General features: G+C 44.8%; 1 protein-coding gene across 1 annotated transcript; it reads right to left on the bottom strand.

Annotated features, from left to right (window-relative positions):
* Window positions 1–99: 99 nt before the first annotated feature.
* LOC119431422 (uncharacterized) lies at window positions 100–6055 on the bottom strand. The gene is made up of 4 exons (XM_037698911.2): window positions 5891–6055; window positions 3190–3298; window positions 1734–1810; window positions 100–267 (listed from the first exon to the last, which is right to left on the bottom strand). The coding sequence occupies exons 1-4, from the start codon at window positions 5906–5908 to the stop codon at window positions 115–117; spliced, it is 357 nt and encodes a 118-aa protein (XP_037554839.1). The 5' UTR covers window positions 5909–6055; the 3' UTR covers window positions 100–114.
* Window positions 6056–19634: the final 13579 nt, after the last annotated feature.

Genomic DNA, 19634 nt, shown 5'->3' with positions numbered 1-19634 from the left:
CCCTATTTTTTTTTTAAATAGCTTGGCCCGCGTTAGCTGCGACACATGGTATATGAAACTTTGAGCCTGAATGCAAGTATCCATCGCGGTGAAATTAGATATAAAGATACTGCTTCACTTTCGCCGTCGCTTACTCCGGTAGACGAACAGTTCCCTGGTGCGCGCAATGTAGTAGAGGTTGATGTCGTCTCCGCCGTCTTGCTTGAACCTGAGAAATCGCTCCTGTGCTTTCGTGTCGTAATACTCGATCAGGTAAAACGTCGTATTCTGCGGAAAGATCAAAAAGAAAAAGAAGCAGTTGGTGCTGACGTTACGAAAAAAGAAAGTGTTTAAGGAACACCGTCATGGGTTTTCAAATTTTTATTTCTTTGTTGGATAACTGTCGACCCAATAATTACGCTATCGCGCAGAAATGACACGACAGTGCCGCAAATAATTAATTACGTAACGTTTTAGTGCGACCAGTTTGAAACGCGCACAAACTGCAACGCACCTTCGTGAAAAAAAAAGAATTGAGACTATTGACGTCACCAAAAAAATGATGCGGTGGTCTCGTGGTAGCGGACGCCACTGACGCATGTGACCGTGCTGCCGAAAACTGAATCAATTCAGCACTGGATGAGACAAAAGTAGAAGGAGCGTTGTCCCATGTCCCCCCCCCCCCCCCCCCCCCCCCCAAAAAAAAAAAAAGCCCGAGACCCACCGTGGTAACCATTGTGGTCATAGCACTGCGCTGCTGAGCTCGATGTCGAGGGTTCAACACCGGCCATGGTGGCCTCATTTCAATGGGGCCAGATTGCAAAAGAGAGAGAGAGAGAGAAAGAAAACTCGTGTTCTTAGAATTAGGTGCAGATTAAAGAACCCCAGGTGGTCGAAAATTAACATGGAATCCCCTCACTACGCACTGTAGACACAATTTACGCCCCTAGTGAATAAGGGTATAAATTGGCTTATAACTCACGCAGTTACACCAAAAAAAAAAAAAGGGTGTAAGAGTGAGAGGTATACACCGATTTACACAATTACACTCAATTTTATGAGTGTAAATTATTTTACGGTGTAGACTAATACGTCAAACTCTTGCCTTTGCTTCGAGTTGTTGATAAATTCGACTTCGCCCTGCCATCGGCTAGCCGCCTGGTTAGCTCTGATGGTAGAGCGGCTGCCCCGGAAAGGTGGTGGTGCCGGGTTCGAGTCCCGGACCAGGCCGAATTTTTCTTCAACTGCGAGACTTTTCTTCAGAGGAACCCTTACGGGTTTACTTTGTCGCAATTGGTATACGATTGGGTGGATGTCTCATTTTTCATTTAACCATTTAATCCTACGTTGTGAACCGTTTTACAGCCTCAAGGGTCCATAAGGGTGCAAATTAATCTATAACTCTCACACTTGCACCCTTAATGGTGTACTGGTGTGAGTTATAGATAGAAAGTACCCTTAAGGGTGTAAATTTGTTTACGCTGTTATAGTAACGTTTGAGATCTGTGGTAATTATAACGCTTTAGGTTCCCGAGTAGTTCGATTGTTTCCGTGGGACCTGAAATTCCAACCGCGTAATGGAGACGCACGTGATTCCACTTATTCGGCATTACATGATTTAGAGTCTATACGCGGAAAACAAGTCGGATGCGGTTTTAGACTTCGGAGCAGCCGTTAAGATGCTAGTGTGAGCACAGCGTTTATAATGAGAGTTTAAATCAGTTGAAGTAATATAATGGAAAATATTATCTCACCTCACTGGCATCGCTGATTTCTGCCGTAAGTTTCCATCCGCCTCTGTAATTTTTCATAAGGTTTGGAAAAGGCTTGGCTGAAAAAAAATAAAGAAAGAAAAAGAAAGAAATGAGGGCAAAAATAGTGCTTAGAGATCTGAATAACTAAAAGAAAACAGGAAAGAAAAAGAAAAATCGGCCTAGACTCGTAGGTACTTGGGAAGTCTCTCAACGTTGGCATGTGCTGTTAAGTGTTCAACACTGTATATATTATAATCATAACCCAGCACCTTGAGTAGCATGTCAGGGGAACAGCCAAGCTAACACCTCCAGCATATCATTAGAGCTTGTTTCTCTCTCTCTCTCAACGTTCGTTTTACAGAAGATAACTTGTTGACCAAAAACAAGACTATAACAGAAAACATCTACTTTATATCTATCTTGAGACCTAAATGCAGCACATATCATCAATAGTAAGGTACATCCGAGTTATTTTTTATCAACGTCATTTCTTCTCGTCCTAAAGCTTTGGGACGTGATATGCGTGACATCAAGGCAATTTATGCGAGATCTGTGAGAATTAACGAGAATATACGAGAAAGTGCTCGGGGATGTTAGCCTCGACACTGTCGCATTCCGCCATGTTGTGGAAGTCGTCAGCTTGTTATTTTCATCTGTGATTGGCTCGCAATTGCCGGCTGCCCCCTCTGACTGGCACGAAACGCCAACATTGCAGGATTCGAAAACATGGCGATATTTAATTCAGAGCCCAGTGCCGCGATTTTGTAGTGAATGCCTTTTCTTTTGCTATTCCTTTTCGCTCTCTGCGCGTTTCATCAGGAGTCCGAGTGACGCTTCCTCCATCAGCCGGCCATGAATGAACGGTGAATGATGAGAGTGGCATGAAATCGAGCAGAAGACCTAGCGCTACAAGATTTAGGCCCAGGGCAGGAATATGTGACGTAGTGATTCCTTTCGCCCGATTCTATTCCTTTCTGATCATGTACGAATCACGGATGGCCAATCCCGTTAACAAAGTAGGCGGAGTGTCACTCTGACCAATGGCGAAACGCGAGAAGGAATACAATTGGAATACGATTGTTACTTCATCTAGAACCAGAACACATCGGGCTCTTGGCCATTCCCATACTATGCCATACTATGCCTAAATGTTAACCGGGCCGATCTCGTAGATGGTGTAATCAAAACTGGGCTGATCCTAGAGGCTGTGTAATCCGTGGTCGCGTGAGTAACATATTTCGCAAGCGTGGTCGGATCCTCGGTCACGTGATAGGGAGCGCGTGGGCGCACTCGAAACCGGCACTGCTATCGCTCTCAGTGCTTCGCCCGTGTGAGTAAACTTCGATTATTTTAAATTTCACTCGCCAAGATTGGTTCCAGGCTATAGGTATTCGTCATACACTAAAGATGCCTGATTTTGGGCCTCAGGCTGAAGGACGCGACAGTCGCTACGTACGTTTGACTTTCTTCTTTGGCTTTGCGTCGCAGTCAGCCTGGCAGGTTGGTAGAATAACAAGCACCGCAAGCATCAACAGGGCGGCGACGACCAAGAAGTGCTTCATGGCCTGCGAACAGAAGGTTATGGGTCAGCGATGAGATGGATTCCTTCAGTGGCGAATGTTCGATATGGCGTTGAATCACATGATCGACTTCGTGATAAGTACGGCGCACAAGAAATCAGCTTATCGAGTTGTGCACTTCCTAAACCAGTTCCCTTCGGTAATCGCTTTAATTGATGAAGGGGCTCTAATCAACATTTAAAAAAGAACAAGCAAATTTATTTGTTAAAAGACTAAAGCTAACTTCACGAAACGTTTTATTGCTTCTTCTTTCACCCATCTGTCGCGTCTGCTTCACATCCTTACTTTCGTTGCAGTCCGAGCGTTATTACTTATTTCCATGTAATTTTTGTATTTGAGCACTTTGCATTCCTTTTTTTTTTTTGTTTCACGTTCGGGACTTTCGATATGTCGCGGTCCGTCGGCGTAAGTTCTCATGCGTGTTAGTGCTCGCAGGCAATGATTAACTTGCGCATGCGCACTGAGTCAGAGATTCAACTCTGCTTATGATGAAATGCAGCATGACTGACTGCACAATAAACAGATACTCGTTAGTAGCTCTGTAATTATGATGACTCGTTTGAAAAATGCTCAAAGCGTCATCCTGTCATCTTGACTCGCTCTCAATGCAGTCCCCAGCACCTTTGAATAAAGTTGTGCAGATTTCACCCATTTATCGAGTGTCTGCCATGATTTGTGTTTGAAAAATATGAACCCAGTTGGTAAACCACTTGATGAGTCTTCTGCGCTTTTTCACGTTCTCACTTCCAGCTAAGTTAATTCGTTTGACAAGCGCAGAATTAAGATAAATGTAGAGAACTTCGTCTAGATTATGCTGTTTTGTTGTCCGAACGAGTTGCAGCCGCACGTTAAGGCCCGAAGCTGTACACTAAGCTCTCTGATATGGTTTTTTTGTTTTTTTGTTCAGGCATATTGTTGACTTGAACAAACTGCTTGGTTAGTCTGTGTAAGTGTGGCACACAAATTATCAGGAGAATGCGCAAATTATCAAGATTCAAACACCTGCAAAATGGTGTTTCCACCTTGTTCATCATACAGGGCAATCTACAACGTTGCATTGGAAGGATGAAACCTAGATGACCCTAAAAAGTGGTTAATTGCAGCCGAGGCTATCTTGCCGCTCAATCGGATCCCCAGCAGCTGACTACTGCATCCAAAAACGGGATTGAATAAACAAAAATCAAAGAAACAGGTTAAAAACGAACGCACTAACACCACGTGGTTTTAGAACGTTAACCTGGTTTTGAATGTTTTGACAGTTTTTTAGAACATTTCATCTGAGCTACAGTTGATGTACAATTACTGTTGTGTATAGCTTCTTCTTCTTTCTGGGGTTTTACGCCCCAAAACCAGTTCTGATTATGAGGCAAGCCGTAGTGGAGGGCTCCGGATTAATTTTGACCACCTGGGGTTCTTTAACGTGCACTACAAGGCAAGCACATGGGCGTTTTTTGCATTTCGCCTCCTTCAAAATGCGGCCGCCGCTGCCGGGATTTGATCCCGCGACCCGCTCAGCAGCGCTTAAGATTGCGAACGGGACAGAAAAAAAAAAGGGGGGACGTAGTCTAAAACATATCAAATTATCGGGTTTAGCATTCCAAAGCAATCCATGAACTAGACGCCATAGGTGGGTGGATAATTTTACGTAAATACAGGGTACGCGAGCAATTTTGTATTTCGTTTCCATTGTACTACGATAGCCGGAATCAAACCCGTGACCTCGGGCTCAGCAGCGGAACTCCATAGCCACTATAAGTCACCGCGGCGGGCGATGGATTTTGTCTCGCCTACTTTACCGTACAGTAAGTAATTTGATTCGTACACAACAGTAATCTTAATCAGGCCGGTCTTGCTTACGAGATTGGGCGGTTCAAACAGTAAATGCATTGTCGTTTGCGATTACATTGATGATGGTATGGAGTAAATTTCGTGGAGGGTGATGCGATTGTTGGGGGCAGCAGCAGTACCAGGAACACCTTGCTGATTGCTGTTGAAAGTGTCACTGTATAGCCAGCTTTTTTGATAACACACGTGTCCTACGTGTACAGGTTTAAATCAGAACCTATCGGACTAGACCCTTCGAGGCATTCAGCACAAAAAAATGGAGGTGATAAAACTGCGTGAGCACCGTTTCTGTTTGCATCACAAATAAAGAGCTGGAGTATCTCGTGAGTATGAGTGGTGCGCATGCGCGGTAATAACGCCGTGTTTTATGGTTCCTGCTTTACGCACAGCTTTGTGTTAGTTATATATTTCAGTTTTAGTCCAGCGTTCGTGGCGTCTCCGTATTCTCTCTGCGTACAGCCGACCTCACAAGTTCTCGGAGCACGGAAAACGAGAACAAGCTAGGTTTTCTCGCCACTTCACCACAGAGTCTGAAATGTATGTCAGGAATGTGATGACTGTACGGAGTAGTATCGACTTCACTTTTCGGTTCGAGGGAATGTGCCTGCAGGTAGCGATGAAATTTAGATCTTAGACGGTTCCCGTGTTCCCAAAACTTTTGCGGGTGGCGGGTACGTCCCGTTTGTATTTGCGCTGGTAACGCGAATCAAGAACGCATAACTTTCAACTCACCATGTTCATCGGTCTCATCGACAGCGAGCGAGAGTATCCAGCTTGCGGCTCCCCTTAGAGGCCAAGCTACGCCCCACCGGCGTTCGCTATGAAAACGCGACGGACGAGGTTTTCATTTCGATTGTTCTGACGAAGATAACGTGCAGGTTTCCCATGATAGCTGATCGCATCACTCCAGAGCAAAAGGAAAGCTTTGGCGTGTGAAACATTGAGTGCAGCGGATTAGACAATAACACGTCAGATACGGGGGGGGGGGGGGGGGGGGGGGATAAAAAGAAAGCTCTGCTATCGATGATATGAGACTGAATGAAATGCTTGTAACTGTGTACGTCAGATGCGCACGCATTCGAAAATGGAGTACATCTGCTAGTGACTAGTCGTGTTCATCAATCCTAATAGACTTTGGTGGAGTTTTGTAAAACTATAACAATTCTTACTGTTTTAACCGTGTGCCGACATATTGGTTTGTGCTTGGTTCTTCACACCCGGCTTTTTTCTTCTTTTTTTTTTTTGAGCATGCTATGGTGGCCCTTCACTACGTTTATTATTTCTGTTTGTCTTTCTATACCTAATTATTCGCGTTTATATTTACATTTTACTAATAATTCTTGTTTGATGTCAGTTTAGAGAAGTGGAGTAATCGAAATGTGCGGCACTTCAACCTCTCCAGAGCAAGCAATTTTTATGAGCACAGAATGGTAAAGCGGATCTATTTCTTTTTATCAGCCTCCGTTACGCTCGGCGAACACTTCACAGCTTATCGCTTATCTAAACTCGAGACCAGCAATAATTTCGCGCATCGCTTTCTCCCAGTAGCGATAAATGTACCATTTCCTCTCGTCGCCGCCCCCATTCTACAACATCCTCGATTGGAGTGGCCACTCAGATAAGATTAGATGGCCAACAAAAGCAGCCTGAAACTTTTTGGTGTCGATTGCCAGAAAACAACGAAGCAAATGTTCAGACTTGAAAGTGGAAGGCGTGCATAAACGCTACGAGTACGGCGATGTTCTTTTTTTTTGTTTTTTGTATTAAACGCGAATCGCCTGATTAAGGAGTGGGGTATTCACACAGCAGCGGAATCCTCGCCGAGCGTCGTGTGACGTCACGCAGTGACGAAACAACTCCGATGCTCCCTAATGGCACGTACACACTAGCGGTAAAACTAAAGTCCCTATATAAGAAAAGTACCGCCATCTACTCTTTCCTCCGCCGCCTCCTCTCCTAAGGGCCTGTACACGCTCGAGCCGCACATCGCCGCAAGCCGCACCGCCCTCGCGCGGTCCGCTTAAAATGGCCGCTCTGACGTCACGAGAGGCGGTCGTGAACTTTTTCCAGTATGCACCATGTAAGCGGCGACCGCACAAACATGGCGCTGGTTCGAAGCGAAGCGAAGCGCGAGGCCTAGGCTGCTGTGGCAGTTTGTTTTTTTGTCGTTTTTGTGTTTTTGCGGGATCATTGCAAGAGTTATCGAGCACTCGCGGAGACAGTCGTCGAACGCAGCAATCCGATGTACCCTGCCTGACCTCTTCAGCGCGTGCGATCGTCAACGGCAACAGATGGAAATGTGTTGTGTTTACGCGAGCGTCGGAAGCAATGAAACCGGCGATTTCGTGTGTGTTGGGCCGTATTTCGATTGTGCAGTACCAGCAGTACAAACGCGAAGGCCATCACATACACGCGCATTCTAAGCATGACACATGCATTCAGTACGCGCCAGAATGAAAATAGTGTGGTCGCCCATCTCAGCGTACGGTGTACCAACGCCTATTTAGGAGGCGTTGGGTGTACCTAGGTGTTGTGTGTGCGCGCTTCATCGCTGCGAAGCTCATACGTGTATGTGCATTGTGCAGTGCTGGTTTGTGTTTAAGAAGTGACCATATGACCTGTAGCGATTAGCTTTATTGTCGCGTCATCGCAGCCATTCGTAATGTGCTGTTTGTGCCTTGCTTCATGTGAGCTGTTTTGGGAGCTGCGATGCGCCTTGGTGACCGCGAACACGTACAGAGCGTTTGAGTGCTGGGGTTCTTACTGTACGAGGTGAAGGGTACTGTTATGTATACGTGCAATGTGTCACAGTGGTGCTAGGCGTATAAGTATTCGTTTTATGCGATATGCATATGCTCTGAAGTGAACCGTGCATACAGAACGGTTTGTACAGAACATTAGGCCCAAAATTCAAGGATGCCAAAACCAAAATTCAAGGAGGCGGAAACAAACCGTACGTGTACACATACATTGAAAAATAATGAAACCTCCTTCTCCTTGGCCGAACTTTCTTGTAGCTAAGCAGCTGCTGAGTTGGACACACACTACAAGCTCTTTAGGGTGCTTTTTATGCATGTGCTCTAAAGTAAACAGTGCAGAAGCACTGCTGGTCGTTTGTGCTCTTTGCATCTCAGTATGGGTTTTGTATCAAACCAGCTTTCCTTGCTTTGTATACGTGTTTGTTTCCAGTGTTGTCACTGCACATTTTACTCTTTACGAAGAGGGGAAGGCTAGGGAACAGCTTAAAAGTTATATCACTGCTCCACGTATTGCAATTATTAATTTTGTGCCAGGTGTCATGTGCTGTAATGTAAACAATGCAAATGTGCCGCATGCTATTTTTTGCGGATGTGATGACACTGCAACGCACCTTCTCTGCCACTGCCCAACCCAACCCTTCATGCTGAACAATGTGCTTTGCCAGTTATACTCCATCTCAGTAGTTCCTTGCAGCACTGGGGCAGCGGCAGGGCTTCTTAGCCAATAGGAAGGCTGAATTCCCCTCAAGATGTGTTCATCCATGCTGTGTCAGCTGCTCAGCGTCTGCTTGCCATCCTTTCGATACATCAGCCACTGTTGGAGCAGTGACGCAACAAATGTTCCTACGTTGTAACTAAAGGCTGCGTTTCCATGAATGCTACTGTTGGGCTTCGCTTCATCGACACGCTACCTGAGGAGTTCAATACAGCCTCCTGAGCCAGTTTTAGTAAAAGTGAACACCCTGATAAATGTTCACATGCACCGCGCCATCTGCTCAGCGTGTATTTGACGTTTGCTCACCACTGTCATCACGTACCGTACTAGAGCAGAGTAGGAATTAATTATGCAGTGAACAATGACGCCTTCGTAGCGTTCTGCATCGTCAATGCATCACCATTGCAACTGCTATGGTGCCACCTGCCAAATAGAAACCGAACCACTTTTACTGCCTGTGTAGTCCTAGCAGTGTCAAAACAAACAGCTGATCTCAATAAGAACAACAAAAAATACCTAATGCTTTGTCCTCAGCATGAGATGAGACTACGCAGTGATGGATTTTACCATTTATTTATTGCTGTCAGGGCGTACAGCTAGTAAAAGGGCAAATTGAGATGGAAGCGGGTGGTCTGGGCTGTCTGGGCTCCTTGTTGCTGCATAATCACGGTTAGGGTGGCTACTGATGTTACCAGTGCTAACCGCCACAGTAATTCATCGTACAAGATGGGCATGCGAGAAGGGCCTAACATCTGTAAATCTTTTGTGAATGTCACCATGTAGCCTGCACCAAAGGACAACAGGAAGCTAGGCAACATGAGAGACGTAAGGCGTGGAATTGACGAGGGAACAATGTTTAGCTTCATGCACCTTCGCAACGATCCATCTCCTTACATTATCTGCCATCATGTCAACAAACTCATTACAGTTCGACTTGTAAATGTAACATGGATGTACTATGCCGTTGTCGTGATCTAAATAAAAAAAATGAAAGGTGCATTAGGTGTTTTGCAAAAAAAGAAAAAAAAGAGAGAAGGAGGTGAACCCTGGTTTCTTATATGGGAGTAGGCAAGAGAGAAAGGTCCCTTGCGTTGCTGGTCGGGCAAGGAAAGAATGCCTCTGTACACGAAGAGCAGGTCAGGTTCTTGTACTACAGATTCTTTGCTTCTATTTCGGCTGCTACTATGCCGTTTTAAAGAATTCTTGTGGTAGAATACTCCTTGGAAGACACTTTACAACTTTTATAGTATAACTAAAACTTTCCGCAGGGCCCTGGTGAACGGTCCTCTTAAATTTCTGAGGGGCCCATCAAGGGGTTGTACAAATTAGATGAGTTGTTTCTATGTAAACCTCACATTGACAAGCTTTGCAAAAATCTCGGCAAGGCTTCTTTTATTCTGCTCAAGAGCCGAAATTGTTTTGATATAGAAACCCTTTGAGAAATTTATTTCAGCTTGTTCCACAGCCACCTGTGGTACTGTGTTACATCTCTGGGCCATTCATACATTGAGCCATTTATAAAACTTCAAAAGAGGGCTGTCCACTTTATGACTTCCTCACAATACAATGCTAACACGACACCGCTCTTTCAACACGTACACATTTTACCGTTTACTTCATTACTAAATGTTTAAACTCTTGTAATGGTTAATAGTAGCATCGTTACTGACTACCCACTCTCTACTACCAACTTTACCGAATCAGGACGCTGTACACGCAGTGCACTAAAACAAAATTTTCTGGTTCCAAAGGCTTGTAATGTGTGTGGTAAACGGAGAATTTGAAGTGTTGGAGTAGTCGAGAGGAACGTTCAGCCAACGTAAGTTAGAAATGCAGCTAATTTTCAGAGATAATTAAAACTGCATTTTCGTGATCTTCTTTCGTATGTTTATAATACAATCACCGCTTCCTTTTTCTTTTTTCTGGTGCATTTTCCTTTACTTGTAGATGTTCAATGATACCGTTCGTATTTTGAAGATTCTTTGTATTGTATTCTCTACTTCTTCTAATGTAAAGTGCATATTGTTGCTGAGTTTAAGTACACGTGTCTGTGCTAAATTAATTGCTTTGCTTCCTCTACATTTTTTATGGATTGCAACTGGCCTCGAGCTAGTGATCCCAATGTATTTGTTCACATTATGTTTTACTCTGTACTGTACACAAGAAATAAAGTTTAATTCAAGGAAACATTTTTCTCACAGGGCCCCCTAGCCTGGAGCTGCAGCCCCCTTAGCCCATAGGTTAATCTGGCCCCAGTAGTAACTACTATCACGAATGCAAGTTTTGGCTTGCCATCCCTTTTATCAGGTTAACATTGATTTGCACAGCAGAAATCCTAACATTCATTGCACGCAGAAAACAGCCTTAGATCAAAGGACGTAAGTAACTTGTGTCCTCAAGAATCTAAACCTTGTTTGGGGTTTTCTGGAATGAAAGCAGTTTAGGTACCTTAGTCTGACACTCTATTTTGCTTGACTGCAGCATTTATCATGGATGCGAAGTGGGTGTTGTGACAGAAAGCCAGTGTGCTCATACAAGAAAAAGTACTGCAATGCCGCTCAAAAGTTTTCTAGGTGTATTGTGCAAAACCACAATTAATGTACGGGAATGACATGACAGTGGTCATAACTTAAAGCAACGGTTCATTACAGATGGGGTACACATGTATGGTTACATAAACATAATGGTGCAAGCTTGACATATAAGTGATAGTCCTTTTTAAGATACAAGTAGCATGGTGACATACCGGGAATCATTGCTTGTTATTTCTTTATTCCCAAAATTATCAGTTGTACAATACTTGTGCCCGATACAATGACATATCTCTGAATCACAGATGTCACATCCTATCTGCCCTGTGAAATACTTTGCCGCATGAAATGGAAATCTCATTGACATAATCAGTTGTAGATTTTGCATTAGTTTTATGCTGTTTCTTGCAGTCTTGTCTTTCATGAGTACTTGCATAATATGGAAAAGGGTACCTTGACATTCTAAATGTTATCTATATATGACCACACAACTATTATTTTTTCCTAATCAGAGGAGTCTCTCGTGTCATTATATTAATTGAACTTCTTTAACAATGAATATGCGACAGGTACTTGCATGTGAACAAGTGTATGTAGCCTCTCAAAGGCAAGCACGTTTACGAAAGTATCTTTCAGTCATATTGGCAAGAAAACTTTCCCATGGGCTTTTTTTCACGCCAAAGGTGACCACACATTTCTTGATCTAGCAGACTGATCTTTTATGCTACAAGTCTGTGCTGTTTTCCTTGCAACGAGTAGTTTTACATTTGTCTACAACACGTAGGTCCTTCATCGGCTATTCTTTTTTTTTTCTACAACTTTGATGTTTTCTTGGGAACAATATATTGCACGTTTTTGAAAGCTAGCCATTCAGAGGCCATTCTTTCTTGAAAAGCTTCTTTGCAGCCAGGCTCTAAAGTTGTTGATAGACTGTTTATGTCGATTTTTTTACTTAACAATTAGTAGTCTTGCATTTAAAACTTATCCTTTGTGCCCAATATTTAGCTCTCTTTTTGCACTAGTTAAGGTGTGGTACCTAATTTTTTTATATGAAAATAAATATTGTTTTACAGGTACGTGTGTCGTCGTATGACTATTGAATATTTGATAAATAATATTTTATTCAATTCGTATTTGAAAACATTTACATTCGCCCACCTTTACTTCTTGTACAATGCACAAAGAGGCACGCAAGCCATAGTGGTGCTTAATGAAGTCTCTTTTTGCTGCATGTAATAGTGGCACAAAGCAGCTTCTCACAGGGAACTTGATTGTGTTATCTTGTGTATTGTTCTTCTGCCATATGTATTCTGAATTGATAATTATATCACAGACAGATATATAACCTCTCAATGGAACAGACATTTATTTGATACACATGAACTCGCACCCTGTTCAGCTGGCTTTCAGTTACGCTGATTGTGGCCAGCCTCTATAGAGTATGTCTGCAATGTGGTATGAGGTTATGTGTGCAGTGCTACTGTTAAGCCAACTATTGTTCTCACAGCAATGTATTGAGTAAGGTTATTGCATAATTATTATAAAAAAAGACAGCATTAGCCCAGGTTTTAAGGGTGAGAAAATGCTTGGTGCACTTCACCAAGCATACAGACAGCATATAATGTGACTACATACCATGTGCTAGTTTGTATTTACAAAGTGTTTACAAAATGGGGAAGGTGGAAGTGAGACTCCTTGGGGAAGCAACACTTCAGTTGTACTGATGGTACAGCGTGACCATATAATTTCCTTATTGCTTGGTTAAAAATATGGTGGGTTACAACCTATGAAATGCCACACCAGCAAGGCTGAACATCCATCCTTACTTTTCAGTGGCTTAAATACGCCACTGTGTTGTTGAGATTCCGAAATATTGCCTCGTGTGCCACGTTGTCAAATGCCCCCTTCAGGTCTAGCGCGAGAATGGCCCGTGGTGTGTGGCAGGGATGACAATCTCCTTCTTCAATTGCATTAGCACGTCCTAGGTCTCAAGTTGTCGTATAAAGCCAAACATGGGGTCTGGCATTTGCTGGGTTTCGTCCAGGTGTTGTTGGAGGCATTTGAGTACTATCTTTTTCATGATTATGCTTATGCATGATGTCAGGGATATCAGCCACAGGTTGTCAATGTGCGGGGACTTGCCCGGTTTGGGGATAAAGCGTACTTCAGCTGTTTTTCATTCTTGTGATAGCTTGCGTGATGTCCAAAAGTCATTGAAGGGGTCTAGAAGCGTCTCTAGGGCCTGATCTTCGAGGTTAGCCTCGAAGATTCTGGTCGGGCCCGGGGGCACTGCTTCGCCGGCTTTTTTCATCAATGGAACAACGACATAACACAGAATGAACAAACACGAGGGCTGTGTGACACGGTCATATTCCATCATGTAATCAATTGTACGCTCACTTTTAACTTGGCAGCTACTAAAAAAAACCATAAGTAAATCAACAAGCCGTAGTTGAATATTCACTCGCGTGCTCGGTGATGAAGAGAAGTGACTTGTCGATCTACACAGCTGTATTCCGCGATAATAGAACCATCTGTATAAGAGTATGTTAATATACAGGGCGTTCATTTTAAAGTGTTACGGAATTTTTAAAAATCGCCTGTGGCAGGTAGCATAATTCTTATCGTTGAGCTGGGTTATTCGATGAGGTGGACATTAGTAGCACAAAAAATCGAAACAGATATTCAAGTAACAAAAATTGACTAATGAACTTCTTAGTTAATTACTTTACGACACATATTGCAATTTACGAATTATAGCCGGTGAGCTTGCAAGACGCATCCACTTGAAATGAATTTCCAGGATGACGCCAGATTTGAGATATTATTTTCCAAAGTGTGGGACGAAATACATGGGCGTTCCAGTTACTTTAGTGCTTCAATGTATAAAACAGCATTTTGGTAAAAAAGTAAGTGGAACAACAGTGCATTTTTAGGGCGAGTTTGATGGCACATATCTCCAAACTGGCGTCATTCTGGAAATTCATCCCAAGTGGATACGCCTACCAAGCTCACCGGCTCCAATTCGTAAATCACAATATGTGCTGTACAATAATTAACTAAGAAGTTGATTAGTCAATTTTTTAATTAGTTCAATATGGGATTTCTCGTGTTACTAATGTCCGCCTCATCGAATAACCCAGCTCAACGATAAGAATTATGCTACCTGCCACAGAGGATTTCTAAAAAATTTTTAAAACTTATAAATGAACACCCTGTATAACGCTGCGGCGCTTCAGCGTGCTACGCTGTTGCTGCGACAAATCCCTTGTTCATTGGCTTTTTTAAAAACGCACGCGCGGTCTTGCAAGCTTTCGCTAGCACATCTACAAAAAATGCGCCGTCACGCCGCACACAACCGAGTACATAGCGATGTATTTTGTTACAACAGTATGCGGTAGCAATGATTAAAAAAAGAAGAAGAAAGAAAGCAAAACGAAAAAAAAAGCGCAGGTAAGATCACTGCATAGTGTTCGAGAGGTGGCTCAGCGCGCCAACGCAACACATGCAGTCAACAGAGTATGACAGTGCAAGAGTTTTGCGTTTTCGCCGTGACGCGGAAGCTTGAACCCACGCCGACAAAAATATGCCAGTGTCGTCTGCTGTTGACGATAGTTGCCGACTTAGAACATCTTTGCCCCGCCTTTCGGTTGCCGGCTCTTAACATACGTCGCGTCCCCAAATCGGAGTGCGGATGCCGGCACATGCGAACCGCTCGAGCTCACTAATCAGAAAATTACCTAATAAGAAAACAAACGTAATAACAAAATCCTGGCTCGGGCCAAAATTTTGCTGGTCGCCAGCACACAAACGCTGCGACCGCGCTACAGTGTACTATTGCTCCTAGTTCACTGTAACCGCGCTGTTGCATGTTGCCAGTCGCTGGTTATCTGTTTTGCCAGCCAGAGGGCGCATGCGTACGGCACCGCTCGCGCCGGTCCCAGCGTGAATCGAATTTTGTGCTCGGTTGCTTCAACCGTCCGCTGCCACTGAACCGCCAGCATGCGGTGCGGCTTGCGGCGATGAGCGGCTCGAGCGTGTACAGGCCTTAAAGCGCTTGCTTTTTTCTTTACTTTTTGATTGCGAAAGCCAAGTCGACGGTGGCGCACCTAGAAAGTCCACGTTCAAGCTTTCGTGCGCCGCCGCCGCCGCCGGCGAATGCGGCTGCGCAGAGGACTTTCAACATGGCTCTGAGGCGGAAAAAAAGAAAATGTAAAGAAGTAAAAGCGCGCGCTATCATCGTCCAATCGGAGATACAGGAGAGAGAGAAGCGGCGTTTGTCAAAGGATGGCAGTACTTTTCTTATCTAGGGATTTTAGGCAAAACGCGTGCGGCGCGCCGCCGGCGGCAAAACGCAGCAGCGGCAGGGCGGCCACACCAACCGGCGGCGCGCCGCTGCGGCAATCACGTGGCAGACTAGACTCTCTCCCCCCTTCTCCAACTACCCGTAAGCTCGGTCCGGGAGCTGATGCGTGCAGATGATAGTGCGAAACGAGTTTCCTGCTGACAGCGGACGCGAGTACAAAACGAGCGGTCGGGCGGGTCTGCATGTCACCAGTTTCCCGCGCGCACGTCACGGAAGCGGGCCGCTCTCATTGGTCTCCTTCATCCGCGGCACGCGGCAAACCGCAAAAAATCGGTCCAGGAGCGATCCCTGCCGCGGCAAGAAAAACCTGTTTCGCGGCTGCTTTCGCGGCGCGCCGCGCGCGTTTTGCCGCTTGTGTGTACGTGGCATTACTCGGGCAGCGCGGAAGTTGGAGGACCCGGCACATCGCCGAGAGCTGCGTGGTGCTGAACGCACGACAGTGCAACGCACGACAGTGAAAGTTGCCAGATATGCGAACTAAGCGCTAAATCCGCCTACTCCGATGCCCTCCACTCTGACGGTTTGTAGCGACCGACGTGCAAAACCATTCTACCTCCCCGCAGACGTAGTATACATCAGTGCGGGCCGCTCTCAATGGCGTGACGTGCATGTCACATGATATACGCTCCTCGGAACAAACCATCGGACTTCGCCGTGTGAATACCCCTTTAGGAACTTGATGGAAAATGCCGTGTTTAGGTGGACCAGTTGGCATCACGCAGCACTTAACCTTTATTCACTCAGTGGCGAAGCCAAGGGTGGCGGAGAGCGGGGGGGGGGGGGGGGAGGGGGAGTACAAAGGAACACCTTGCTGATCGCTGTCGAAGGTGTCACTGTATAGCCAGGCGGGCATCCACCCTCTCTCCCTGAAATTTCTGCGCTTAGTATGCGTCCTGCCCAGTCTCCCCCTCCCGGTCCCTGGTCAAGCGCATGCCCCCCCCCCCCCCCCCCCCCCCCAAAAAAAAAAAGTGTATATGTTTGGAGCGCGAACCAAAATTCTAAAAGAGATTTCACAGGGTCCGTGTCCAGAACGTGAAGTACACTGGTAAGAATAAACAGTTTGTCCATACTTGGCGTTTTTACAGGTTTCCCAAAGTAGAGGGCGTTTTAGGGAGAAACGGGCTGACGTAATACTACTTTTCCTTTTTCAAGTAATATGCGGAATGTTGGCTTTCTAAGTAATCTACAGCACAATAGTATCACGCAGCAGAACATATATTGGACAAACCGTGATGCGTCTGAACGATAAGATACCAGTTCTTCAGACGAGCTAATTGTTCCCGAAGGCTTTGCTCCATTTTGTGGTAGCAAGACCTACTTAAGGTAGAATTCGAGAGAGTTGTCGACGATACCGTTCGTAGCTATCTTGGAATGCCCTGGGCAATAGCCCATGAGCGATTTTTTCGATCGCGGCGAAAAACACACCAGCAGACATGTTCCAGCTCAAAATACAAACATAAATCCAAAAACCGAATGGAACCATCCTTAGGCCATTCTCACTTGAATGATAAGGGAAATACATTTTCTTTGAAAATCTTCATCACGTTGCTATGATATGAAGAACAAGGATTACTAGAGAAGATGATAGGAAAACCATCAACGCATCGAAACATATTTTTCACCAATCGTTGCACTTCACGGTCCATAACGCGATCCATGGCAGACACTGATGGAGATGCCCGACTTTTGAATTTGTAGGGCACCATCCCATGTAACAAATTTGGCTTTTAGATAGAAACGTAGAAGTTCCAAGAAGGCCTCCACTGTGGCACCCCACCTGTCCCCAAAAGCAAGCTCACCGTTACATTCGGTTATGCAATGTTTTACGGACAGCATAAGCTTGTCATGAGGTATAGAGTAATAGAGGTCATCTACGTCAAAAACCACGTGAAATCATTGAAACTCTCCACATTAAGGAAAATCATGAACATTACCTTTCTGTACCATCTATCAACCTGCACGATTGGGTAGTCGGCCTCCTCGAAAGATGTGGCAACTCAGTAGCAAGAGGGCACGCGCGCTGACGGAGTGTTTGTATTTATTCTTTCCCGTGTGCAGTGAAACAGTCAGTTGTTAATTCAGCGCCTGCCCTGTGTGCTTTGCTAAGCACGAGGTCGCGGGATCGAATCCCGGCCGCCGGGGCCACATTTCAATGAGGGCGAAATGCAAAAACGCCAGTGTCCTGTGCATTGGGGGCACGTTAAAGATCTTCCTGGTGGTCAAAATTAATGCGTAGTCCGCCACTACGGCGTGCCTCATAATAGAATCGTTGGTTTTGACGCGTAAAACCTCAGAATTCATTAATTCATTCCTGTGTACTTCTCTATCTTATGTTGCCGTTATATTTTGCGATGATTTGACCATGAAGACAAACCAACTCGCCCAGTTTTAACACTCTATTGCAGGCATGACTACTCACTCAAGTTTGGAACTGAGATCTCATCATCATCATCATCAGTCTATATTTTATGTCCACTGCAGGACGAAGGCCTCTCCCTGCTATCTCCAATTTCCCCTGTCTTGCGCTAGCGTATTCCAACTTGCGCCTGCAAATTTCCTAACTTCATCATCCCATCTGGTTTTCTGCCCACCTCGACTGCGCTTCCCTTCTCTTGGTATCCATTCTGTAACCCTAATGGTCCACCGGTTATCCATCCTACGCATTACATGACCTGACCAGCTCCATTTCTTCCGCTTAATGTCAACTAGAATATCGGCTATCCCCGTTTGTTCTCTGATCCACACCGCTCTCTTCCCGTCTCTTAACGTTAGTCCTAAGATTTTCGCTCTTTGTGCGCTCTTTGTGCGGTCCTTAACTTGTTCTCGAGCTTCTTTGTTAACCTCCAAGTTTCTGCCCCATATGTTAGCACCGGTAGAATGCAATGATTGTACACTTTTCTTTTCAACGACAGTGGTAAGCTCCAAGTCAGGATTTGGTAATGCCTGCCGTATGCACTCCAACCCAATTTTATTCTTCCGTAAATTTCTTTCTCGTGATAAGGGTCCCCTGTGAGTAATTGACCTAGATAAACGTACTCCTTTGCAGACTCTAGAGGCTGAATGGCGATCCTGAATTCTTGTTCCCTTGCCAGGCTATTGAACGTTATCTTTGTCTTCTGCATATTCATCTTCAACCCAATTCTTACACTTTCTCGATTAAGGTCCCCAATCATTTGTTGTAATTCGTCTCCATTGTTGCTGAATAGGACAATGTCATCTGCAAACCGAAGGTTGCTGAGATATTCGCCGTTGATCCTCACTCCTAAGCCTTCCCAGTCTAAGAGCTTGAATACTTCTAAGCATGCAGTGAATAGCATTGGAGAGATTGTGTCTCCTTGTCTGACCCCTTTCTTGATAGGTAACTTTCTACTGTTCTTGTGGAGTACCAAGGTAGCTGTGGAATCCTTGCAGATGTTTGCTAATATATTCATGTATGCTTCCTGTACTCCTTGATTACGCAATGCCTCTATGACTGCTGGTATCTCTACTGAATCAAATGCCTTTTCATAATCTATGAAAGCCATGTAGAGCGGTTGATTGTACTCCGCCGATTTCTCGATTACCTGATTTATGACATGGATATGATCCATCGTAGAATATCCCTTCCTGAAGCCAGCCTGTTCTCTTGGTTGGCTGAAGTCAAGTGTTGCCCTGATTCTATTGGAAATTATCTTGGTGAATATTTTATACAATACTGAAAGCAAGTTAATGGGTCTATAATTCTTCAGTTCTTTAACGTCTCCCTTCTTATGGATTAGTATAATGTTGGCGTTCTTCCAGCTGTCTGGTACACATGAAGTTGTGAAGCATGGAGCAGAGGTAGAATACCCGGCTTTTAATCTGAAGGTCGTAAGTTCGATTCCTACTCCAGTCCACCACATTTTCAGGCATGGAGTGGTGCCTGACACCGGCAAGAAAAAAACATATATCGCCGAGAGCTAGTGGGGCTATACTAGTTCAGGTGCAACCAAACTAGGAAGGCCCACTAAGCTTCATTAAAGTCACTCCCTCACCAGAACAGCAATTGGCCTCCCTGGTGGTTTTCGGCCACTACCTCCCTCATGACTCCGACAATTAACCCATGGCCCTCAGTTCTCAGTTGCTG

This window comes from Dermacentor silvarum, chromosome 10, assembly GCF_013339745.2.
Source record: "Dermacentor silvarum isolate Dsil-2018 chromosome 10, BIME_Dsil_1.4, whole genome shotgun sequence".
Lineage (NCBI taxonomy): Eukaryota > Metazoa > Arthropoda > Arachnida > Ixodida > Ixodidae > Dermacentor > Dermacentor silvarum.
The sequence above is the reverse complement of the archived record's forward strand: the minus strand, read 5'-3'. Positions and strand labels throughout refer to the sequence as shown.